Raw genomic sequence first — 27,006 nt, 5'->3', positions numbered from 1 at the left:
ATTTTACCATGGTGAAATGCACATAAGATACCATTTACCATCATAGCCATTTTTAAGTGTACAGTTCAGTGGCATTGAGTACATTCACATTTTGGCGCAACCATCTCCACCATCCATCTCTAGAACTCTTTTCATCTTACAAAACTGAAAGCCTATATGCGTGAAAGAATGACTCCCCATTCCTCCCTCTTCTCAGCCCCTAGCAACCACCATTCCAATTTCTATCCCTATGGATCTGACTATTCTAGGTAGCCTATATACGGGGAATTACAGAGTATTTGTCCTTTTATGACTGGCTTATGTCACTCAACATAATGTCTCCCAGGTACAGCTGTGTTGTAGCACATGTCAGAATTTCCTTCCTTGTAAGGCTGAATAGTATTATATTGTACGGATAGATCACACTTTGCTTATCCACTCATCCACTGATGGACCGTTGTGTTGTTTCCACCTTTTGGCAATTGTGAATAATGCTTTTATGAATGTGGATGACAAATATCTCTTCAAGACTCTGTTTTTAATTCTTTTGGGTATTAAAAAAAATTCTTTTGGGTATATACCCAGAAATGAAATTGCTAGATCATATGGCAATTGTTTTTTTTTTTTTTTTTGAGGAACCACCATATTGTTTTCCAGAGTGGATGCACGCTTAACATTCCCACGAAAAGTGTGCGAGAATTCCCTTTGCTCCATATCCTCGCCAACACTTAATTTCTCTCCTCCTCCTTCCTCCTCCTCCTCATCCTTCTTCTTGTAACCATTCTAATTATTAAATGTAACTTACACAGTCTCTGCTTCTGAAAGACACACAAGAACATGTAGAGAATCTTTCAGTTTGCATGCCTGGCACCTAGTGTATGTCTGGAATAAGGTGAACACTTACTAAAGGTTTGGGGACTGGAATACCCAGAAGAGCAGGACTAGACCCTGGGAGCCTGGGTGTTTCTTTTCGTCCTGCCATTGTCTCAACAGCCAAGCCGCAGAGCTGTTAGCCAGCTGTGTGTGAGCACAGGGGACCCTCTGAACAAGGGCCATTCTCAGGGAAATTCCTTCTGTTGTGCCATAATTTCACTCTGCCCTTTCAGCATTTGCAATCATACCATTTAAAAATGGAAAATCAAGGCTTGTCCAAGGAGTAAGTCTTTCCATTTTTCCTTTCTTTTCATGGATTAATACCGTAGAATGGAGAGTTTCTGAACATCAGGTCCAAATGGCTTTGTTTGGTTTGGTTTACAGAGGTAGGGAGAGCTGACTTTCACCTAATGATGTCTTTTGCGAGAATACTGAGCAACTCTAAAAGCTGGCAAACATGAATCCTCCCCTCCTAGACCTTCAGCTGGAGGGGAGAGGGCTGACCCGCATCTTGGCTACTCTGCCTATTATGTCCCCAGCAGCCAGCACCGTATACACACACACAGCACCATATGACTGGCAGTCTCAATGCCACCCCTTTACTGTCTACACCTTTTTTCCTTCTTGAGTGCTGCCAAGAGTTGTGCAAAGGAAGCAAGTTACCTGTGCGCACCCAAGCATGTAGGAAGAACAGAGCACAACAGGGCAAGAAGGGACAAGAAGTAATATCCACCTAGAGGTGAGACAGTCCTGGAATCCTCTTCCACAGACTAGCTGTGTAAGCATGGAGAAGTTACTCAATGTTTCTGAACCTTGGATTCCCCAGAGGCCAAGTGGGAATGACAGTAAATGGCTTTCTTGGGACTGCTGGAGGGTTAAATGTGCTGAAAGGTAGAGTATGGTAGTTCTTGGTGAAGCGTCCCTCTCCTGTGAGGGTGTACACGTTAGTTTGAAAACACCAGTGGGGACTCCTAGGGGACAGAGGTGCTCATTTCCCAGACTCCCTGACACTTCCCATGCATCCACATTTCCCTGTAGCTGCCTACAGCACATTCAGACAGGACTCTCTCCTGTTCAGAACACCCTCTCTAAACAGTTTACTTCCTCAGGCTGCTTTTCAGTAAGGGCCCCAGCAAAGGCCCTAGGTAGGAACAATTAACTTATTCCTCTAGGTGCCTGCCCTTCTGTTCAGGATAAATGGAGACAGAGGAAGGCCCAGCTAACAGCAATGAAAAGCACCTGGTTATCTTCCTACAGGGCCCTCAGGCCTCCCATCTGGGGAAACAGTTGGGAGGAGAAATGGAAAAGAAAACTCTCCCTGTTCTTCTTGATGGGTTGTATTCCAAAGATAGTACTTGACAGAAGCATCTTCCAGGGTTTTCCCAATCCATTTAAGGGATCCAAGAGAAATGAAAACGATTTTCACCCCGCCCCTTTTCTTGGCTCTCCTTCTTGTTTCCTCCCCTTGATATTCTTTTCTTCTCTGTTCTCCAGGTATCTTGGAACTAGCTGCCGCACAGAGAATACTCCGTTTCCCTAAACTAAACAAGATTATTATTATAATAATTTCGAGGCAGAAAGTTCAAGGCCAAGGTAATAAATACTACTTTTAAAAAATATGCTTGTGGGGGGCGCCTGGGTGGCACAGCGGTTAAGCGTCTGCGTTCGGCTCAGGGCGTGATCCCGGCGTTGTCTTCTGCTATGAGCCTGCTTCTTCCTCTCCCACTCCCCCTGCTTGTGTTCCTTCTCTCGCTGGCTGTCTCTGTCTCTCTGTCGAATAAATAAATAAAATCTTTAAAAAAAAAAAAATGCTTGTGGAAAAAAGACTTGAACAGCCCATATGTGGAAGTGGCATAAAAGTCCTCCATTCTCACTCATTCCCCTCAATCTCATCCCCTGGAGGTGACAACGACTTAACAGTTGCACGCATTTTCCCAGACATTTATGATTTCTTCATTTCACAGATAAAGAGCGATTGCCTTCTATGTTCTGAGCAGCGTCTCAGGCGCCAACCAGCAGTGAGCAAACAGAAATCTATATATGTATGTAATTGTGTTTATCTGGCATATATATTGTCAAATGAGATCACGTTTCTCAATAAATAATATCCCAGAGCCACTTTTCCACGTTAGAATGTAGAAATGCATACATGCATAGTTATGATTTTTCACAGCTGCATAGTATTCCATGACAAGGATATACCAAACTTCTACAACCTGTAGATGTTATTTTCAAAACAAGCTGTGTTTCCCCTGCTTGCAGAATGCAGAGCAACCCACTTCATGTGACCTACTTGAGCAGAACCTGGCAGTCTGGGCGGGGACGCTCCAGGGTCTGTCCCCGGCAAAGGGTGGAGACAGATGGCTAGCTGCGCAGGCTGACCCTTGGGCCTCTTCAACGGGTGGGCAAGGCCAGCACGTGGAGCACATGTGCCTGCCCAGGCACCTAGCTGTGGTGCCCCGCCGGCCAGTGCCATCACTGAGTTCACACCCACATCCCTCTGACTCCAGAGCTGTAGCAGTCACAGCTCCCATCACACTCTGCTGCCCTGGTCATCCTGTCTCCAGTGTCTACTTTGACTATAACTTATGTAGGCTGCTGATTAAACAAGGAGAAGAAAGGAGAAGAAATAAATTTGAGGTTGTGAAAAATGCAGCCAGAGGAAGACAGTGAGTATGAGCATGTGTGTTCGAGCGTGCACCCATGTGTGTGCGTGCATATGTGTGTGTGTGTGTGTTTCCTAAAACGAGCCACTTTTTCATGCCTGTTGATGGGCAGGGTGTGTGTATGTGTGTGTGTTTCTTAAAACAAGTTACTTTTTCATGCCTGTTAATGGGCAAGGTGTGTGCGTGTGGGTGTGTGCGTTTTCTTAAAACGAGTTACTTTTTCATGCCTGTTGATGGGCAGGGTGTGTGTGCGCACGCACGTGCACACAAGTGGAGTGGGCAGTGAGCCCTCCCTCACGGTGAAAGGCAGCAAATGCTGATGTTTTAAGCCTCTAGAGATAGTAAGAAGCTCCTGCTTCATACTCCACCCCACTATCTGCCCCCAATCTCCTCCGTGGGAGCTGCTAATGAATAACCAATCTTAACACCCAAGTTCAGTCCCCTCCCCAGGCACCCTCTCGAGCTAAGGCTAGGGAGCTGCGGTAGCACTGAGATCCGGGGCTGTGTGGACATTCCTCCACAGTTACTTAGCTGGGTGGTGGAAACAAAAATGCACCCTAATTGGTCAGTCAGTGGCCTTTTCTAGGGAATGAAGGAGGTTTCTGTTTTAAGAAATAAAGTGACTTCTCGGCTGTTGATTCACTGCCCACAGGGAGATTTTTCAGCGGAGGCTTCCTAGCCTCTGTAGAAATTTGCATACAACTTCCACTTCCTGCTTCAGAGCCTGTTCTACTGCTTACCTGGGCCTGGAGAAGGAGGAGGGAGGCGGGAGCCACCCAAGGTGGAGTGTGAGAAGGAGAGAGCACGACCACCCTGTCGGCCGGTCTGTCTGTCCTTGGTGGTGCTAAGGTAAGTTGCTCGGAGCTGTCGCCTGCCTCGCCTTACTTTCTAGCCGCTGACCCATTTTCCAAAACACTGTTTTCTCCTTTACTGAAGGAGTTCTGCTTTCCTTCCCCCTCCCCCCACCTTCCACTCCCCACCTTTAACTTGTTCGTGTACCGGCTTGGGCTGAGAAAATGACACTTAAGTTTCTGGCGGTGAGAAAGTGCTGGTGGTTTAGTATTTCAGACAGGCGAGCTGAGTGAGATTAACTCTTTGAGGAACGGAGGGTGCGCACACGGGTGTGTTTTTTCCGGAGCTGCCTGGGAACCATTTGTTTGAGTACTTAGTGTCCCCACAAGTTTTGGTTAAGAATCCAGCCCCACTTCTCCGAGGTGGGAGCCGGGGATGGCAAAAATTAAGTAATTGGCTTCTAGCCCCGGGACACGTCAGTGGCAAAGATGGAAGGAAAATTCTCAGTTTTCTTGATCCTTCTCTCACGCAGGGAAAAGATCAACCCCACATCCTTGGGCCAGGAAGTTCAGCTCCACTCTGTGCCGGGCCCCCACATAGCCCTCTGCCCCTCCCAAGCAGCCCGGACACTTACTGGCACTGAAAACAGTGGGAGAAATGCTATTACTTGATCTCAGCAGCTAATCAAGCTTCATGTGACTTTCAAGATCAAGATGATCTCTTAGGAGAGGGGAATTTTTTTTTTTAATGGACGGGGGGGGGGGGCAGCGGGGAGGGGCGGGGAGACCAAATAAATAATTAAAAAGAGGACAAGAAACTTGGTTTCAAGTCCTGACTCCACTCCTTGCTGGTTCTGTGACTTAGGCAATTCCCTTTGGTTTCCCTAGGCCTGGATTTCTTCATCAATAAAATGTGTGTGGGGGATGAACTAACATGATTTTGTCTAAATTCCCTTCTAACAAAACAATGGGAGTCCCAGAGGGGTAGCCATACTGGGTGGTCTTGGAAGATTTGTTTTGTTTACTGACTATTCAAATATATTAATTTTACCTCCTACTACTAGATAGTTAGCTCCTTGAGGAAAAGGATTTTGTTTCTTAATCCTTTTCTACCCCCTAGCACCCCGTATAGTATCAAACGCTTCATAGGTGCTCAAGCTCTTTCCACAAGAGCAGCTTTGATTTCTGTTTCGCTCACCTGCTCTCAATGCACAAGGTAAAAGCAGCTTTCAGGGCCAAAGATTGGGGTTGGCTGGGAGGCCACGTGGCTCTGTGTGAGGGCTGCCCGGAATTTAGGCATTTTTATTGGCTCTTGCTACATTAAACAGGGGGTTTCTTGAATTAGTTCATGTCCCATTTGGGTTCCCCAGGAAGAACTGTCTTGTGAACTTGCCCACAGAGTCAAGGCAGGCCAGAGAACTGGCAGACCAGCCTGGCTCCAGAAGGCCGTGTTACTGACTTAGCTGGAGCTGAAAACCACTCCTGGGCTAGACCAATCACTGTGCGGGTGTGTGTGTGGCAGGGGGACCTTTAATGGGAGGTGGAAGGCAGCCCTGCAGCACATCCTGATACCATGTAAGAAGGGTGATGACTATGATTGGACGCGTTAGATGGCAGACACAGAATCCTTAACCTTTTCCAAACCACTACTTTATTACTATTATTATTATTATTATTTCTTTTGGGCAATAATTTTTTGTCAGTTCAGTTCCAGCAGGACCTGGCTGACTGGGATGGGCTGACTCAGGGCTTTAAGTATTGCTAAATTGTTTCTGTGGAAAGGCCCTAGTATAGTCACTGTCACATTCTTAGATGGCTCCCCCCATCCCCCACCCGGGGATGAGAGGACAGAAATTTCAAGATGTTTCAACTGTGATGAGTTACCCATTCTATTTTCAAATAACGAAGCACCATTATCTGAAATGAGGCTCTCTGCTGCCCGGCTGCCAGCCTAGCTTTTACCCAGAAAGACCACCCACAGTCATTCTTAATCTGGTGTTGCAAGCTCCAAGTCATTTCATGATGGAGGTCATGAAATGGTGCGGTGACTGCTCTGCTCGCTGTGTGGGGTGAGCTGACTAGGAGTGAAGTCAGGCCAATGAACCAACATGTCGGGGAGAAGATTCCTAACTCGGGGATACTCACTTTTGGAGGGTGCAAAGACAGAAAACGTTTAAGCCTGCTTCTCCCAGGATTAAGAAGTTAGTGACTTTCAAATGCTCTGAAAACAGGAGGAGAAAGCAGTCATATTTGAAGGCATTCTTCACCAGGCATTCAAAAAGGCAGATTATGTGGGTAATTTGTCTAAATGAAATCTGTTTTACACAGCACAGAATCAAAAGCTCAGAAATACCCTGAATTCAACCATTTTTCTACGGCAGGCAATTTTAGATTAGACCATAAAAACTTGTAAGAATTGCAGGCGACTGTTTGGGGGGAGGGGAAGGGGCACAGATGAGGCACATTAAACTTTAAATTCCTTTCAGATCCAGTGAAATGACCCCTAATGTTTGATCACATTTCCTTATCAAAACAATCCTGCCGTCCTTCCGTGAGAAAGCATCTGAGGACTGGAATCAAGAAGCTCTCCCCCTGGGCCTCTCCGGTTTCTTCTCAGTGCCTTGTCACCAAGATATTTTTAGTTCATGAAACCCCAGCTGTCCCTTCTCCCCCGACATTCTTTGGATCCCGTCACCAGCAGGCCCTTACTAGCCCACATGTGCTTCGATGCCTGGTAGCAAGGGTGGCTCTGCGTGGGCGTGGGCGTGGGCGCGGGGGCGGGGGGGGGGCATGCGCGTGTGTGAGCGCCCGTCCACGCGTGTATAGACGCAACCCAGGCGGGGCTGCTATTTGTAAACTGGCTGAGGAGGTGGGGGGCTTTCGTCTGTCGGGTAACCCCGTGGAGGTGTGCCAGTTTGGCTTGGTTCCCTGATGAGGCAGCTAAAGTGGAGCCGTTTGGGGGTGGTGGAACTGCCAGGGCCTCCCCCAGCCCGCGTGTCCCCCTTCCTTCCACCCTGAAGACCAGGGCTGGCTGGGGTCTTGGCAGGTCCCTCAGTGATGAGGGAAACTTGGCTCTTTTCTGCCTCATTGTTTTCCTGCTCTGGGGGGTTCCAGTGTTTTTCCTTCTTCCCCTCCCAGGGTCACTGGGCCTCCCTCCCATCTCTGATCTGCCTTCCTGCTCTGTGCGGTCTGTCTAGGGTCTTCCTGGCTCACCAGCTGACCTACAACACTATTGCCTTCACCTGTATTCATTCTTTTCCTTTCCTTCCAGCTGCCCCTTCTCATACCCAGTAATACATAAAAATCACAATTTAAATAAATCTCTCTCCTACACCAATAAAAGGCACATTTTTTTAAATGTCCTTCAAGGTTTCCGCACTTTCTTTGTGTCTCTCCTGTTCCATTCTCCTTTCTTGTTTAATATCCCTTCCTCTTTCTCTCCTATTTTTCCTTTCTGCCCCTTCTCCTTCACCCTGGGGCTTGGACTGAAATTAAGAATCACAGATATGTGCTCAGAGAAACCTTATCTGAAACGAAGCGAACAGAAACCTGGGCTGGTTTGAGGTTGTTCTCCAAATATTTATCCCCAGCTAACTACAGAGCAGAACTGGTCCGTTCCCATTAGCCCGTGGTCTCCTTGTTTAGCAGCTCAGAGGAGTTCCAGAGAGAACTTCAAATCAGGTCAGGCCATGCTGTGCTGCCTTCAGCCTGAAGTGAGTCGTACTGTGCAGGGAATGAGTAAGGGCCTGTAAATGCTCCCTTGTCTCCTGGGCTCACCACTGCTTCCAGTCCTCTGGCAAACCAAATGGAAGAACTTCTCTGTCTGGGAAATTCTGCAAGTAAACTTGGAAGTATTTATTCACTAGAATTTGAACTGGAGCCAAACAGTTCACTTCCACTGTTTGCTTCCACTGAGCAAACCAACATTGTGAAAGTTTGCATGCATTTGGGCAGTAAACAAAGGACATTAATGAGTAAAGATTTTTTTTTTTAATACGTGACTTTTAGACTTTTAATTTATTTAAAAAAAAAATTACTCCCTGAGGAATGAAGTAAGACCTTGAGAATCTGTAACTGAAAGTATCTGATCCACATTGGATCTGAGGATCTTTCTAGCTGTAAATGTATATATTTATTTATTATGTCCACCTGAAATACTCATGTTGTGTGTCTCTAGGCCTCTTCAACCCTATTGTTGACCCAAAGAATTCTTTTATTTTTTTTTATTTTTATTTTTTTAAAGATTTTATTTATTTATTCGACAGAGATAGAGACAGCCAGCGAGAGAGGGAACACAAGCAGGGGGAGTGGGAGAGGAAGAAGCAGGCTCATAGCAGAAGAGCCTGATGTGGGGCTCGATCCCATAACGCCGGGATCACGCCCTGAGCCGAAGGCAGACGCTTAACCGCTGTGCCACCCAGGCGCCCCCAAAGAATTCTTTTAAAAAAAAATCCAAGCAGTTGGTGAAGAACAAGCCTTGATTATTTAGGAGCTGGTAATGTGGTTTGTTAATTACTCAGGCTGCTCACTTCTGCCCTTCCTGTGTTTCTTGCTATGCTATTTGTCTTCTTCCAGGGACATAACACCTTCATTAAATCCCATCCGTTCTTGCCTCAGAGGCGTCCCCTGGAAGATATCCCCTCTCTAGATGCATCACCATTTATCATCACCCTTTGTTTGTGCTCTGTCAACCAGTTTTCAATTTATTTTGAATTCAGTTTACGATTAAAATTTAATGAGATCCAATCAAGTGCTTTTCTCAAATCAAGATGCCTCTGCAGTCTCCTCCGTGTCCTCTGTTGTAACGGCATGAGGGAAAGCCACCAGTTTTCCCGCCTGGTAATCCTTTATAAAACACAGGTGGCCTGTATCCACGCCTCCTTAGCTTCAAGGTGAATGGTTCCGAAACATATTCATTCCAGAAGCTTCTAGGGGTTACTCAGCTCCTCCAGGTCCCTTCCTCCCTCCTCCCTTCAAGTAGCTGTACAAGTCAGGGCTCCCAGCCAACAAACAGATTGTTAAGTGAGCAGGTTCTGGTGCTGAACTGCTTGGATTTGAATCCTGTCTATGCTACTTACTGACCATGTGATCTTGGGAAAGTTCCTTAACCTCCCTGTGCCTCAGTTTCCCAATCTCTTAGATGAGATTGACAATAGTATTTACCAAATAGGGTAGCCGTGAGGATGAAATAAGTTAATCTATGTAAAGCACTTGGAGCAATATTTGACACATATGAAACATTCAATAAACATTAACAATTACTAATAAAGGGGAAGTTTTCTTTTCTTTCTTTTTTTTTTTTTTTTTTTAGAGACAGAAAGAGAACATGCAAGGGGGGGGGGGGGAGCTGAGGAAGAGAATCTTAAGCAGGCTCCATGCCAGCGCTGAGCCCAAATGTGGGGCTCAATCTCACGACCCTGAGATCATGACCTGAGCCAAGAGTCAGACGTTTAACCGACTGAGCCACCCAGGCGCCCTAAGGGGAAGGTTCCTTTATATTTCGATTTGTCAGTATGGCCTGTATCAGCGGTTGGTAAAGTATAATCCTTGGACCAAATGTGGCCCATGGTCTGGTTTTACTACAGCATACTGCTAAGAATGGTTCTTATATTTTTAAAGTGTTGTTTAAAAACATTTTAAAAAACAGTGTGAGACAGAGACCATATGTGGTCCATAACACATGAACTATTTACTATCTGGACCTTTACAGAGAAAGTTTGCCAAGCCTCTGATCTTTGTGGTTTAATGGAAGATCTATAGGCTAGACTCGGCTGTGACTTTGGAAAAGCTACTTAATGTATCCAAGCCTCTGTGAAAGAGGAATGGGAAAGTGAGAGCACATACCAGTCTGTGGCCCAGCTTGTTTTAAGACAAGAGACAGTGTGTCCAGAAACACACATGTTGGTTAAGAAGATATAGTCTCCGTTCATTAGGTTCATATAATAGCATTAACATTCAGGTATAAAACCAGTGAACATAGAGTAGAAGAAAGTTCTAAAGCCAAGTCACTGTAAAAATAATAACAAGATGATGGGGTGTCTGGGTGGCTCAGTCAGTTAAGTGTCTGCCTTCAGCTCAGGTCATGATCTCAGGGTCCTGGGATCAAGCCCCATGTTGGGCTCCTTGCTCAGCTGGGAGTCCGCTTCTCCCTCTCCCTTCCCTCCCCTCCACTCATGCTCTCTCTCTCTCTCAAATAAATAAATTAAATCTTTAAAAAACTAATAACAACAAGATGGGTTTTGTTTTTTGAGAGCTTGATATGGGCCAGGCCCTATAGTCAACATTTTTTTAAAAGATTTATTTATTTATTTATGAAAGAGAGAGAGCAAGCATGAGTGGGGGGAGGGACAGAGGGAGAGACTCTCAAGCTGACTCCCCTCCAAGCACGGAGCCCGTTGCGGGGCTCAATCTCATGACCCCAAGATCATGACTGGAGCCAAAACCAAGAGTTGGATGCTCAACTGACTGAGCCACCCAGGCACCCCTACAATCAGCATTTTATTTATATCTTCTTTTATCCCCACAATATACCTGTAAAGCAAATGTTATTTCCCCCATTTTACGTATTAGAAAAATGAGCACCCGAGAAGTAAAGTAATTTTCTCAAGGTCACACATTAATCATGTAGCTGGCAGAGAAAGAATTAAAATGTAGGGAGTTTGAACCTAGAGCTGGTGCATTTAAATACTGCATATTTTCCTACATCCTAGAACTGTGTGTTGATTCAGGGGAAGCCCATCTGGAAAGCAGAAGCCGTAGTTCACTGTGAATGTGGACATTAGATCTCTTCATGTGTGCCCTGACAGAGACTTGTTTGCCACACAGGTCAGGGCGGGGTGTAAAGGACATGCAGAAAGGGAGGTGGGAACGATGGAAGGAAAAGAAGCTTTTTGAGGAACTATGAGATCAGAAAGATAGTGTCGGGAAGGCTTCATAGCTCTGTTTCAAGAAAACAAAGAATTCAAGGCAGGATGTGCTGGGGGAGAAAAAGGTTGCTGGGAACAGATATGAGCAAAGAGTTGGAGGCGGCTCAGGGGGATTGACTGAGAGCTGTGTCCAGGAAGATGGGGGAGGGGCTGGGGAATTCTGTGAATGGGACACCAGGGAGCATCGTCACATAGGATGTCAGAACTCCTGCCGTCTGGGTAAGATCTGATCTACCAAATCAGGCTGCTCAAGGTAGAGTGGATATACTCAGAGAAACATTTCAGGCTGGAGGAGACAGAAAGGCAGCCCCAAACAAGAAACTGGGACAGAGAAACACCAACAGATTTGAAGCAAGGTGTGGTCAGAATCCAAGAGCTAGAACCACTGCTCACCGTCCAAAGGGCAATGAGATTCAAGAGAAGGAAAGTTAGTGTCTCTTGGGTCAACTCAGAGTGAGTAAGAACCAGACTCCCCAGCACGCACAACGGCTTCAGCCTAGTCATGATAGCTCCAGACTAGCCCTCTGCTTCGGCTTGTGCCAACGCATTCCCACCCCAGGCAAATGTTCTCACCCTCTGCTGAATGTCCTTTTGTATTTTAAGGGACATGTTCTTTCCCTGGAGTGGTTTCAGGAATGCCTCCTTCCTTCGCATTGGTTCTTAATCTTGGTGAACAGCAGAAGCACTCTGGAGCTGTTCCTTTTCTTTTTTTTAGAATTAAGTAGATAGAGAAGGTATAAAATGCTCCAAAAAGCAAGTCTCCCTCCTGCCGCTCTTCTCTCAGCCATCCGGTTTCCTTTCCAGAGGTGACCACTCTTCCAGGTTTCCGCCGAGACGGCACGCGCATACGCAATCTTAGGTTGTACAAGGGGTGGCATACTCCGCTCGCTGTCTGCTCTTCCCTTTTTCTAACTTCACAGATAAGTCTTGGAGGTAGTTTCTCATCAGTTCACACAGCACTTCCTCAGTCGTTTCTAAAAAGTCACAGAAAAGGCATCGTGTGGCTGGACTACAGTTTTAAAAATCAGAACTTTCTGGACATGTGGGCTGTTTCTGGTCTTTGCCATACGAACAAGGCTTCACTGCCCATCTTCAGAGCCTCTTCGTTCCACACGGTAGGCACATACCCCTGTAGAGGAGATTCTTGGAAGTGGAACGACCAGGTCAAAGGGCATGAGCTTTAACAATTCTGACAGTTCCTGCCAAATTGCACAGATTACATTCTCTTGGTAAAGAATGAGAGAACCTTTCTGCCTGTGGGACTTAAACAAAGGTACAGAGAAGCCCTGACCTCACCTCAGAATCTCTAGGTAGGGGGGCCTGAGCACCTGTATCGTGAGCCCCAAAAAGAGATTCTGAGCCAGAGACTCCCTTGAGGTGAGTTCCCTCAGTCTCCTCCTCTCCCTTCCCCCAGGAATTCACCCTGAGATGAGGTAGACAGGGCCGCTGCCTGTCAGGCCTGACAGGCCCCAGCTTCCCCCCGGCTTCCTGAGCGGGGCAGGATGCTGCTGGGGAGCCACAGACTGTCCAGGACACTGCCAGCACTGGGCCTCACGGGGTCCCGGATGGCAGCCCTTCTGGCCCCCTGTGGACCCAGAGCCTTCTCCTCTAGGGCAACAGTAGGAAACAGGGTTTTTCCACTTCGATGCAGGTGCCACCCCCTGTTAGGGACTAGAGCCCAGGCCATGCCAGCATTATGACCATGTGGGCATCATGTGGAGAAGCCCTGCAATAAAACAGGGAAAAATGGAAATATTAGGAGTGGTGAGATATTGAGTGATTTTTTTAAAATGTGTAATATTTTTACAATATTGACATTAAAGACCAAAAATAAAAGTGCCATTTCCAACACAACCCACTCATCTGCCCATGGCCCTCTGATGTGTCATTTGTGTGTAGTTGTTCTCTGTGACACCGTGGGGTTGGGGGAGGAAGGCAGGGTTTGTTCTGCCAGTTCCAGTAAGGGTCTAGGACTCAGAGGGGCTCACATGGTAGCATAGGCATGCCTACCCTGTACTGTTTTGGGTGAAGCCCTCAGGACGCATGAACAGACCAGATCCCTGTCTGGAACAGAATAGCAGATGTTCCTATTACACTGCATGGTAGAATCACCTTTATTCTGCAAGTGAGGGTCGTGGTCAACTCTGCCCATGGCCGGGACTTCTAAGGCATGGCCCAGGCTCACCTTGGCACCTGACACTCAGTGAGCATTTAATAAATATTTGAGAAGAAGCAAGGAAGGAAGGGGGAAGGGTCCCCATATAATTTTTTTTAAAGATTTTATTTATTTATCTGGGAGAGAGAGAGAGAGCATGAACAGGTGGAGGGGCAGAGGGAGAGGGAGAATCAGACTCCCTGCTGAGCAAGGAGCGGGACAACAAGGGGCTTGATCCCAGGACCCTGGGATTGTGACCTGAGCTGAAGGCAGATGGTTAACTGACTGAGCCACCCAGGCACCCCTAGTTTTGTTTTGTTTTGTTTTAAGAGATAGAGAGGTGTGGAGGGGTGCAGAGGGAAATGAAGAGAGAATCCTAAGCAGGCTCCACATGCAGTGTGGAGCCCTATATGGAGCTCGATCTCATGAACTGAGCTAAAATCAAGAGTCAGATGCTTAACTGACTGAGCCATCTGGGCACCCCTCCATGTGGTATAATTTTAAGAACTCTGAGTACTTGGGCCCACCAAATGCTCCTTGCTACCCACCTTGGAGCTTGACATTCTAACTGTCAGTGATCCTTCCAGCTACACAGATCTGTACCCTCTCCAAAACAGGCATCGATCATTTATTTATTCAACAATATTTATGTGCCAGGTACAGCTCTAGGTGATGAGAATATAGCCATGAGACCAACAGACAAAAATCAGACCCTCATGAAGTTTAAATTCTGGGGGAAGAGAGAAACAATAAACAAATAAAGGATGTATTAGATATTTGTATTTATAATATATATTTTGTAGTATATAAGATGGTGATAATTGCTGGAGAGGATGGTAAAGCAGGGAAGAGAGACAGGGAGTGAGAAGGGCATGTAACCATTTTAGAGAGGACGACCGGGGCAACCTCACTGAGAAGGTGGCAGCTGAGTAAAGACCTAAAGGAGAAAGGAAGCAAGCCATGCAGATATGGGGGGAAGAGTGTTCAGAGAAGGAACAACAAGTGCAAAGGCCCTGAGGTAGGGCCTTTGATTTCCTACGTTAGTTTTCTCTCTTGATTTGGACCACAAGCAACATATGGGTAGGAATAATGCTTTTTAAGTCTTTAGAAATACTTTTGATTACCTTTCCTGTATATCTTTTTGAACACCTGAATTTTCTATCACTTGTAGGTATTACCTGTTATTAAAAAAATGTTGATTCAGCTCATGCCTCAGAAGGAGGATACACAGCACAGAGTTGGACACATAGTAGGGTTCAGTAGTTATTTGCTGTTTGAATATTTGATAGTGACACGTATAAAACATCGGGGTCTGTTTTGTCTTTTACGGATTACTAATCCCACAGCTTTCCTTAGTGGCTGTTCATTACCACGGCATCCTTCCTACTATCCCAGGGGCCATTTGTTCGTTTTCACTGCAGTTTTCACTGTAGAATTCCCGCTGCAAGATGGACCTTAGGTTTTCAGTAATGTGAGATGACCCCACTTGAGCTTACACCAAGCCCCTGAAGGCTCCTCAGCTAGAAGAGAATTTGCAAGTTTTTAGGGAAATACTTGTGAGGTATTTAAAACCCCGGGGAGAATGTTAACAGGGGCACCTGAGTTGTGGGCAATGAACATGAGTCACAGAACAAGAAATAGTCAACAGGATTCAGTCCTTTCGCTGGGTGACTCGCTTGGTCCATCTCTTTGCTCTCCCGTTCAGCTGTGGGCCCGCAGATGCTCACAGGAGATTACACAACACTCGGCCAGCCCTTCCAGAAAATACTTCTGTTTCCTGACCAGCTGAAGAGCATGTTGTATGGCATGTCCAGTTTCATAGCTATAGACACATTGTAAAAAAGGGAGGAAAACAATGGTAAGCATTCAAAAATAATTATTTATTATTTCAGCTATTTGCTGAAATATTTGTGTTTGCAGTAGGTTCCTGTTCATTTTTACAAAGTCTGATCAATGTAGGTGATGAGGTCTCTTTTTTGCAGAGTCCAGGAGCCAGGGGCACCCACCACCTAGACAGCTGCTTAGAAGGGAGACAGCCAGGAGAGGGGGGAGCCTGAGGCAGGGAGGGAGGGCCAGCCAGGAATTAGAAACTAAAAGAGTTATCTTTTGTGCCAGAAAAAAGTACAAAGGTTGTTTGCAGCAGATGGATAAGCTTGTCACCAAGCGAGGGGGAGAGAAGCGGTTAGTGTTCAATTGGGGGGGGGGGCGGCTGTTGGAGGTCTCTGTCTATAGGCCATGAAAATAAATTTGGTAGGAAATTGCTGGTCTCACCTCTGCTCAGAGGGGAGCATCTTAAAATGCATGCTGTCAGGTTGCCATTGGGTTGGGTGAAGGGCTCAAGAGAAGATGAGTTCCTATTTTTCAAAACTTGTCCTAAAGCAATAATGGATGTACATCAGGATTTTAGGCGCAGCAAGCCCTCGGTAAAGGTTTATGGTTGAAATTCTACATGGACCCAGAATATGCATTTAAAAATCCCCCACCAGCAGCTCCACCTGTGTTCTCTGGTATTTATGGACAAGGCCCGCATGGAACAGACCTCCGGGGTGTCATGTTCACTGTCTCCCTCCCGCTCCACCTGCTCTGGGGCTTTCCACAGGCCTTCAGTCACTCCTCTGCTCTTTGCTCCCTGCCTGCCTCCTGACTTCCCCTGGAGCTTAGGTATCCTGGGGGATCATCTCAACCAAACTCATGGTAAGGGGAGGCTATTTTCTCTCTCAGTTTGTCCTGTTGATTAAGAGTTCTGTTTTTATAGGTAGAACCAGGATCACCCGGACTGTGGGCTAAAGGCGACTTTCGCCAGCCTTTCTAGTTCGCTAGTACGTCACAAACCAGCTGGTCAGGGCTACCTTAACTGCAGGCATAGTGCCAGACGGAATTCAGTCCTGCAAACAATCTATAGCTGTTAAGTGGGAAATGTCACTATGACCTTTTTTCAGTGCTTTTTAAAAACTCAGGATTTCTTCTTTTTCTTTTTTTAAAAATCTTACGTGTGTGTGCGTGTGTGTGTGAGATTAGGCAATAGCCACACAGCAAAGTTTTTAAAGTTTAAAAGGTGAAAACTCTCTCCCTACTTAAAACCATCCTCAAAGGCAGCCAATATGCCGAAGTCTTGTGCATCCTGAACACGTGTCTTACACATTTGCACGCACACACGAAGCGGCCCACGTGATAGTTTCTCTTTCCTCAGTACTTAGCTGTTGGTTTTCGTCTGCTCTCCCGTTGTGCCGTCTACCACATGACCGTCCAGTCACATCCTTTGAATCGCCTTCCATATAAAAATACCTTAATATGCATTAGAGCCTTTGCCTAGAGAATAAGTGAACAACTTTATGGGACTGGTGCTTTGAAGCACGTTGGTGTCACACTGCTGTTAATTGAAACCACATCTTGAACGAGGTCCCTTAAGGTCATAAAGCAGGGACTCCAAGAAATGATCTGCCTTCTCAGGCTGTGGCATGTTTTCTCTTGTTCCAGAAACTAGAATGAACCGAAGCATTCCTGTGGAGGTTGATGAATCAGAACCATACCCAAGTCAGTTGCTGAAACCAGTCCCAGACTATTCCCTGGAGGAGGAATCGGAACCACCTGCTCCAAATCTAGGGAACATGGCACCCAACAGCTTGTCTGCGCCCAGAACCCCTCACTGTTCCTCAGGAGAATTCTCTCAGGCTCAGCCACCCCTGAAACTTTCACATCACCTACGGCCCGTGTCCCAGCAGGTCACCTGCCTGCGCACTAAAATCCTGGAGGAGAGTGAAGACAGCTTCTGGAGGAGACACCCAGACCCGGGCAAAGATTTTCCCTCGGGGTCCTCCACAGCCAGCGAGCATGAGCCCGAGTCTGTGGTTGGAGGCCTCCCTCCGGAGCATCGGTTTTCGTTTATGGAAAAACGGAATCAATGGCTAGGATCTCAGCTTTCAGCAGCTTCTCCTGACACTGGCCATGACTCAGACAAATCAGACCAAAGTTTACCTAATGCCTCAGCAGACTCCTCGGGCAGTAGCCAAGAGACGGTGCAACAGCCCCGGCCCCACAGGAACCGAGCAGCTCCAGATCTGCCTACAATAGACACGGGCTATGATTCCCAGCCCCAGGACGTCCTGGGCATCAGGCAGCTGGAAAGGCCCCTGCCCCTCACCTCTGTGTGTTACCCCCAGGACCTCCCCAGACCGCTCAGGTCCAGGGAGTTCCCTCAGTTTGAACCTCAGAGGTACCCAGTGTGCGCACAGATGCCGCCTCCCAACCCGCCCCCACATGCTCAGTGGAACTGTCATTACCATTGTCCTGGAGGTCCCTATCACCAGGTACCATGTAAGTGAACTTCTGGGCTGGGTAACTAAGTAAACAAGGGCCTCGTGTCAGGCATCACTAGACCAGCACAGACTGGTCAGAATGCAGGGAGGGCATTCTGCTTCCCAGTACAGGGGCTTTCCGTGTGTGGTTGGGTTTCTCAGGAGCTCTAGAAGAGTGCCGCTTCTTAGCCCAAAGCCAGTCCCACTTGGAACCTTCTTCTCTATAAAACTTTAAGAGAAAACAGATTCTTCTGTCTCGGTTAGTTTAACTGAAACCTGCCTACAGGCAGGGAGATGACCCAGATGACTTCTAGGGTATATTTTTTGTCTTAATTCTTGGGCATCTGGGTTCTTCCTTCTCTGCATGCTTCTTCCCCATCTTAGATTTGGCAAAGAAAGGGGGCCTTCAGTCAGAAATCCTGGAATGTTCTTAAAACTCTGGGTTCAGGCCATTACCTGAAGATTGAGTTGCTCCAGTGATGCTGTTGCTTAAACCCCTTTGGAGACTTGAGCCACCCCCCAGGACTGCAGTCCCCCAAACCTGGCTAACTGCTTCACACCTGCAAGTGCCTGCCCTGCTCTTCTCTCTCCAGGATGTTCTTCCCCTCCTTGCACGTTTAACCAAGCTCTATATCTCTTTTTTTAACAGCTTTATTGCGATCTAATTTACATACTGTGAAGTTCGCCTTTTACCCATTTAGGTGTACAATTCAATGAATCGTAGTGTTTGCAGACTTATGTAATCATCACCGTATACACCTTGTAAGACTTAGCTCAAGGGTCCCTCTGGAGAGCTCCTCAGATCAGTCCTTCCTTCACGCTCTCAGTTTCCTTGTGCTCTGCCTGTCGGAGCACCAAATATCAGTATGGCATTTACTCATGGACTTGTCTACCTCTTCCTCCAGCACATCAGCAAAAGCATATCATTTTTATTTTATTTTGGTTTTTTTAGAGAGAGAGAGAGAGAGAGAGAGTACGTGTGCCTGTGCACGAAGGTGGGAGAGGGGCAGAGGCAGAGGAAGAGAGAGAATCTAAGCAGGATCCACACCTAGTGCAGAGCCCGACACAGGGCTCGAACTCATGACTCTGAGCCAATATCAAGACTCAGGCGCTTAACTGACTGAGCCACCCAGGTGCCCCAGCAAAGGGGGTGGATTATAAATATATATATATATAAATATAATCCATAAAAATGTATCAAAATATAATCCATAATTCTCCAGCATTTAGCACAGTGACCAGCATGTACTAGACTCCCAGTAATTATTTCTGAAGGAGTGGCTAGGTGAACACTGTGTATCTGTGCAGTAAGCATTTCTGAAAGTGTTAAAGTCTTAGATTGAGATAAAAGGTCCATTACAATTCTTGATGTTAAGTCTCAGCTGAGGCGGCTGGGAAATAACAGGGCTGTGAGATACAATATTTCTCTTAGCAAATAAATGCTGGAACAAAAAGCAGTTCAAATGGTCAGACCAGAGTCTGACCAAAGGCCTGATGCCTAGCTTCAAAATAAATTCTAGAAATAACCAAAATGTTGTAACCAATCACAATTTATGTATTTGTACATGTGCACCTCGTATAAAGCTTCCTAAAGTGAATGGAGCAAGAGTAATTTCTAATTTTTTTTTAAAAAAAGGAGGGAGAGAAATTTTTGTCCCGATGTAGGGAAGCTTACATTCTGGAGGGAGAGGTAGACACGAGGAGTCCATGCGTTGATGCCATACTGACATTAAGTGTTCTGACAGGCAGAGCACAAGGAAACAGAGCCTGAAGGACGCATTGATCTGGGGAGGTTTCCAGAAGGACACTTGAGCTAAGTCGTAGAGGAGCTTGGAAGATGTTTGGAAGAAAAACAGGAATGAATGTGAGGTTAAGAGTGAGGCCAGGAGCTATGGAAGCAGCAGGGCTCGGGCAGAAGGAGCCTCTGAGGCCTGAACCTGGGACCTTGAGTTTTGGAGGTTGGGAAGTCACTGATTGGAGTTGTGGACTGCTGCCCGCTCTAACCGCCTAGCAATAGGACGGGTGTGGTGGCAGAGTTCCTTAAGTATGAATCACTGAGGAGTGAACGTTGGCAGCCTTGGGGTTGCATTTATTTCTCGATGATTTCCAGGTTAAAAGGGAATGATTCTGTGAGGATCAACTACTTTTTAACATTCTACTATCTGCATTTAAAGATAATTTTTCTGATCATAACAGCAATATATGTTTGCTTACAAAATTGAAATATGCCTAAAAGTCCCATTCATATTTCCATCTCCTAAATATCATTCCTTATTGGGGTTTTGACTTATAATATATATATTTATATTTACATATATATTTAATGTAAAGTTAAAAGAATTCCCAGTTACATTCAGTGTAACTCTTCTTCCAGCATCATTTAAAAATGCTGCATAGTATTTAATCAGATGGATCTACCAAACTGTTTTTATGCTCGTCTCTGTTACTGGGCAATGTAAAGAGTTTCCAGTTTCTGATCCAATAAGCAATGCTAGGATAAACATCACGTAGGTAAGTTTTTATCTGCATTTCTGATTAATTCCTTAGATTAATGTGTAAAAGTGTGAATACTTAGTAAGGGCTTTGTGATCCTAAGTCCCAGGCAGTTGCCTTTATCAACTAACTGGAGAAAGCCTCATTGTGATAGACAAAGAAAGCATTAACTCAGTATGATTTGAGGATCTCAGAAAGATCTTCCCACTTGCAAATATTTTTTTGTGTTGAAGCCTGCAATGACACCACAATCAGTCCAGTCTTTGGAGAGGAGTGCAAATTGCCCCCTCTGGACAGACTCTTTTAAAATGCAAACACCTCTGACTGGGGACTCTTTTAGTCTCTAATACCTGCTGATGAGATTTCTCTCCTCAGCTGTCTTGCCCTCCCTCAGTACACTGTTTCCTTCCCCTGAAGCAAAGGAGAAGGCCACTGGGGGTCCTGGGAGGGAGAGAGGTGATGAAAGACAGGAGAGAATTTGGACAAGAGAAGGGGCTAGCTCACAGAAGACATTCAAACAGTACGCATTTGAAACCAACCTTAATGTTACTAAATTTAAGAAAAATGTATATATGCAAAATTGTTTAAGCTACCCTTTTCCTCATTAGGTGTGCAAAAAGGAAAAAACCCTCAGCCACCATCCATTGTTATAGGGTTACAGGAAAATGAACGCTCCCCTCTGCCCTTGGCAGGAGTGGCAATTGGTACAATCTTATGGAAGGCAATCTCACTATTTATCAAAATTTTAAATGTGCTTCCTTGGCCCAGCAGTCACACTTTTAGGATCTATCCAATAGAAACACTAAACAAGCCTATAAAAACACATGAACAAGGATGTTGTTACGTAGAATAGAATACACATTTTGACATTAAAAAAAGATTAAGTGGATAAGTAAGATGCAGTGCTGATTCCGTATGTGTTAGTTTTAAAAGCTATGTGTTTAAAAACCAAACATCGAAAAGTCTATAGGGATTGCCTGAACTGTTCCCAGTGATCATGACATGGGGGGGCAGAGGGGGCAGGGAATTCAGAAGAGAGAGACTTTTCCTTCTAACGTAATACACTTGAATTTGTGACAGCAAACATTATTTTTATAATTAAAAATAAATAAACATTGAAGAAAGAAGAATACAGAGAAATGAGAGCGTACAGCAGCCTCCTTCCCACACCTCTCTTGGCCCTGGCCTTGACTCCCTAAGCATCTAATCACCGGGGAGAGGGTCCGGATTGGGCTGGCTTGGTCCGGGGAGCCCAGGGCTGAAGTCTTCTCTCAGGGCACTGCAAGCCTGGAAGCTTTATGAGGCCTCTGGCACCAATGGCTCCCAGGAAGGTCACTCTGAAGATTGAATGAGATAATATACAGAAGGCACCAGGAACGGAAGCCCTCCCCAACTAGCAGTTCTTAGTTATTATTGTTATTACTTCCATGGATCCTGCAGCCGTGTCCTGTAGAGCGTCCCTCCCCTTCCAAATCCCTCCTGCTGGTACAGATTTTAAGCATTCAGAGCAGGTGTACTAATGCTTAGTTTCATGTCAGGACTATAACTGCACTTAATTGCCAACAAAACCACTTCAAAAGAGCTGTTCACCTAAGGGATCCTCGCGCACTTGGAAACCATGGCTACGTGGTTCTCCTTGGCTTTACAAGAGCATTACTTCCTCATCCGTTAATGAAAATATAAATAAATAATGATCGCCATGCAAATGGTGTACCTTTGTCTTCGCAAGTTAAAGGAGAAATGGTTACTGGTCACCCCTTTTATGTAAAAAAAAAAAAAAGTGCAAAGCAGGTGAAAATGAGAGTAAATAGAAGTCGAATAAGCCCAGTTTTCTCCCCAACCCCCGACCAGTCCCCCAGAGAAGCCGGCCTCTTACTGTCTCCAGATCCTTCCGCTGAAGGTCACCAGAATGGAGATCATGCCTGTGCAATCAAATAAAACCCATGATGCAAATCACTTGGGAAAAAAAATGTATGAAGTCTAAAAAGCCTTTATTTTACCATAAAAATGATTGCTTTCTCTACCAAGAAGACCAAATAAAAGAAAACTGTGGGCATATGCCTACTATTGCTTATAGGAACCTGAAAAAGTGATTATTTGTATGCTGGAGTGCATGCACAATTAAAAGTAAGGCAAGAATAACCCAGATGGAAGAAATGATAAAGAAAGGAGCTGCCTTTCAGGAACCACAGCTGCTTACAGCTGTGGGGGTTCCAGTAACAGTTTATGTTGGCCATTTTGTTTCCTGGCCAAACTGATTGCGTTATATCATCATGCTTTTTGACAACTTGAAAATCAGATTTTATTTCCTCTCTCATACTCTTGTAATACCATGCTTAATAAGGAAGAAAAATGTTGAATGTTTTGACTGATAAGTGGAAAACCTCGTTTAGGATTTGGTTTACAAATTCCAAGTGGTAAAAGGCTAGTCACATGAAGACCGGGTGTACCCAGGCCAAGAGGATCATAAGATTGATAAATAACGTACAGTCCTGGGCACCCATTTATGAGTGTGCAAGGTTTGTATTTTTGTTCTGTGAGTAACCCTGCCTCAGAATTGAGGAGTTACCGTGTTCACAAATCACTTGTCTGTCCCATCATCCACCACCTTCTATCCTCCAGCTCCTGCAGAATAAATTCTCTTGATGGAATTTTAGGCACTGAGGACGAGTCAGTGGGGGAGATATTTTTGGGCAGTAACTCTTAAGTCTACCAAGTAGGTGGCTGCCGACTTGCACGCCTCCCCTTCTCACATACTAACGAGTGTGGGTTTGTGTTTCAAAACAGACACCCACAGCCACACAGATTTTTCTCTGTCTCTATTTTGAGCTACTCAAAGAAACTGTATCCTATTTATCTACGTTCACTGCATGGCTAGCAATAGAGGTTCAACAAATACTTGTTGAATGAATAAAAAGAAGTTCTGTTCCCCGCCTCTGGGGGAAAGGAGTCATCCCTCATCATGAGTACAGCCTTTGTGATAGCAAGCCTTGGAAAGGCCATCTTTAATGGTCTTATGGAAGAGGGGAGGGGAGGAAAGGAGGGAGGTCAATGGGACTTGGCAATGGAACTTGTCCATTCGTTTATCAATTTATTCAACAAATGTTTCCCCAGTCCTGTGGTAGGCACTGGGTATACAGCAACAAAACACATGTGGTCCTGTCCTCATGGCATTTACAGTCTCCTAGAGAGCCAGATAGTAGAAATCAGCAAACAAAACAACAAAGTCTAGGGGCGCCTGGGTGGCACAGCGGTTAAGCGTCTGCCTTCAGCTCAGGGCGTGATCCCGGCGTTATGGTATTGAGCCCCACATTAGGCTCCTCCGCTATGAGCCTGCTTCTTCCTCTCCCACTCCCCCTGCTTGTGTTCCCTCTCTTGCTGGCTGTCTCTCTGTCCAATAAATAAAATCTTTTAAAAACAACAACAACAACAAAGTCTAAGTGCTATGCAGGAAAAAACGGTGTTAGCATTAATAGGATGTCCTCTTTAAGAGGACACACTTGAGCTGAAATCTGAAGGATAAGAAAGCGAAGGAAGCAAGGGGCTTGGTGTAGTGAAGGCACCAAAAGCAAGCCAGTGGGGCTAGAGCAAGGTGAACTACGCCAGAAGGTGGAGGCTGCAAGGACCAGGGTCGGGAATTGGATTTTATTCTAAGTTAAACTTCTTTAGGAAAATAGAAAATTGAACTCTATAATCCCAAATAAGGAACTTAGTACAGTATCTGGCATGTAGCGAGTGTTCAATAAATGCTAGCCACGATTCTATAGAGAGCACCCAACTAAACAAAGTTTGGTCAAAATCGTGGAACAGATGATTAAAATGTGAGCAATGAAAAGATAACTCGCTTACCTGATAAATATTTTCATTTGGCCATTTCTCCACACAACCAAGTTTCACTCACAAAAGGGAAAGCTTGTTTTTGATTGACCCTATGGCGTTCAATGTTTCTTTGTTTTAACCAATCAAACCACAGCATAGAGGATTCTATTGTCAATTTTTAAAAATTGGTAAGGTGGATCATTTTCATCTGCTCGCATAAACTGGTATAAGTTTTTACTGCAGGTGGCCATTTCAGAAATGAAAGTTACAGCTGATCAAACCTTAGCCCACATGCCTTAGTGATTTTAATGACACGATTTGTTGCTATGAGACAAAAACATGTTGTGCGGGAAATAATCTGTTAGAAATCATATGACCTTGATTCAAAGGCTTTTGATTAAGAGCACTAACATCCGCTCTCTGGAAAAGAAACAAACCCTATGATTAGAGCCTGGTAGTCCTTTCAAAGCAAATAAAACCTTATTAGCCACTTATTAATGGATATGGGAAGCAAAAAATGGCTGCAAACATTAAAAACTTTCAAGGTCACTGGCAAAGTTTCTCCTCTTTTACCTTGTCTTTCTCCTTCCTACTTGCAGAGGGAGACAGTGGGGAAAAAATACCGAAGTGGACTGCAGATACGTAGCAAGTCTGGTGGCTTCTGTGTGTGGGAAGCTGGTTTTGTAAGCGCGCAAGTCTCCGTTCGTTCGTGTGTTGAGCGTCCCAGCATGTCAGCACTGTGCTTGGAGGCATGGCAGCCAATAGACACAGTCTGTGTTCTCATGGACCTTAGATGCTAATAGGGAGGGCAGGCAAAAAGTTGACAAGAGTCATGCTTACTCGAACGCAGGATAAGCGCTGTGAAGAAAACAAAATAGGGGGGATAGGATGAAGCCAACTGGGTGAGAAGGTGGGCCCCTCTGAACAGGCAGTATGGGAGCTGAGCCCAGAACGACAAGAAGTTGGTCTGTAAAGATAGAGTGCAACAGCACGCTAGGCAGAGAGGATGGCCATCTCATGGCCTACTCAGAGGTAGGAACACGCTTGGGGTGTTCAAGAAGAAAGATGACTAGGGTAGCTGGGGCTTGGTGAGCTTGGGAGAGCATAGGAGGGGCTAAGGTCAAGGACAGGGATGCGATCGTGCAGGGAGGATTTTAAGCGCAAGGGGAGATCTCCGGAGGGTTGTAGCTCCAGCTTGTTTTATAAATGGTCCACTCATACAAGCCTTATCTAAAAGCAGGGCTGGCCCCCACCTGGGGACCTGATGGCTGTGGCACTTTTTTCCCTTTTCTAGGGAAGAGGAGCAGCAGTAGCAACCTGCCCTATTGCCCTGAAATTCCACCTGGCCATCTGGACCCATTGGAATGTATGTGACCTGCCCCAGAATGGTTGTAAGAGCAAAATCTGTGGGGTATAGCTTGTCGTGCGGTCCCGTGTCCCCACTCTTGGAGGTGCTCTCCAAGTCCTGGTCTCCTTTTACAGCCAGGGAACTGAGATGGATCCAGGAACATCCCTTCATCCCTCTCCCCTTCCTTAAGCCCCCGACATCAAGACCAGCCCTAAGCAATTGCAGGGAGGCATCAGGGGCAGGGCCCGGAGACAGCCTGGGTTGGAGAGGTGACAGGAAGGACCTGGCTGGTGTCCTGTGTCAAAGCAGACAATAGATTGAACCCAGGGAACCTGACCATGCTTGAGAGACTGGCTTGGCCACATTTCCAGGGTCACCCAGCCAAGTTGCCTGACTCAGACAGTAGAGACCTGGAGTCAGTGAACATGCACATTATTTGTTCTCTGTCTATACTGGAGGCTATCGTTCCCCTGACTGTTCCCCTGAAAACGTCCATGGCTGCTGACTGCCAAACCAAGAATAAAATTCCCAGCCATGTTCTCACCCCCGACATTCTGGTTGCAGCCTACCTTGTCTGTGACTTGCTTGCTTGCTAGTTTTATTTCACTTTACCTTCCTGCATGTATCCTACCTTCATAGCTAGCAAACATTATTATTATTACTATTATTATTATTATTATTATTATTATTATCAAGGAAAGAATAAAGACCAATAAATGTTGTTTTGAAAAACAGTGTTCCTTCTTGTAAGCAGCTCTGCCTCCCGGATCACCCAGCTTCTTGGGCAGAGGTGGCGGGGCGTGGATCACGAGGAGGTACTCGTGGTTTATTTCGCAGGGTTATCCACTCGGTCCTCTCCAACCCCGCTGTAGACTAGACCCATCCCTAAGGGGCACCCCCACCCTTACGGCTTAGATTTCCCACTTGAGCCCCTTAGAGCCTGGGCAGTTAGTTCCCTCAGGGGCTTCCTCTCTGACTGCCTGCTTTCCCTGCATCCCTCCTCTGGCCTTCAGCTCTCTTCTTTCAGGCAGACTGCCCCTCTTCTCTGGGGACCCTGCTGCTCCTGGGCCTGGCTGGGACCTACTTTCTCCTAGGTTACACATGCACGTAAGTCACCGCCAGCCCTGGCTGTGCCCCGGGGCCTGCCCTTTTCTAACTACCGTGGCCCCAAGTGCTTGTAGGCTTTAATGAGAGAAGACCAAGAAAGTTGAGAGGTGTTGCCAGCCAGTCAGCTACTTCCCAGAGGTATGAGCCAAGTTTTCATCATTCATTTACTGCTTCCTAAGGGAACGGTATATGTGTGTGTGAGCATGTGTGTGTGTGTGTGTGTATGTGTGTGTGTTATATCCCCTTGGGGGAAGGAAAGAAGAGAGTATCAATTCTGTATCTCTCATGGAGATAATTTCTCCTAGACTTGGGTTCTAGAAACTTGGAAAATTATGGTCGGAATGGTGGTGTGAGTTTTTCGTGGTTGGATTATCCTAATATCTTATTAGAACAGAGGCCTGTGTGGCACTCTGTGCCTTCCAGTTAGAACACCAAACTCGTGATTTCACAGATGTTTTTATTTAGGGAAAAAAATGACTCAATTTAATGAAAACGATCAAGTAAATAATAGTACAGAAATATGGCAAGCATTACAGAGGTGGTAACTGATATCT

The 27,006-nt window shown here is 45.8% G+C and overlaps 1 protein-coding gene across 1 annotated transcript in view; it reads left to right on the top strand.

The window, feature by feature from the left end:
• Positions 1 to 3,992: 3,992 nt before the first annotated feature.
• TRAF3IP2 (TRAF3 interacting protein 2) overlaps positions 3,993 to 27,006 on the top strand; it is a 39,983-nt gene continuing 16,969 nt past the window's right edge. The window contains exons 1-2 of the mRNA XM_034668996.1: positions 3,993 to 4,367; positions 16,868 to 17,704. Of these exons, the coding sequence (XP_034524887.1) occupies positions 16,876 to 17,704 (829 nt within the window). The 5' untranslated portion in view covers positions 3,993 to 4,367; positions 16,868 to 16,875. The remainder of the gene's footprint in view (positions 4,368 to 16,867; positions 17,705 to 27,006) is intronic.

Source organism: Ailuropoda melanoleuca, chromosome 10 (genome assembly GCF_002007445.2).
Source record: "Ailuropoda melanoleuca isolate Jingjing chromosome 10, ASM200744v2, whole genome shotgun sequence".
In the NCBI taxonomy this organism is placed as follows: Eukaryota; Metazoa; Chordata; class Mammalia; order Carnivora; family Ursidae; genus Ailuropoda; species Ailuropoda melanoleuca.
This window is presented reverse-complemented; position numbering and strand designations above follow the sequence as displayed.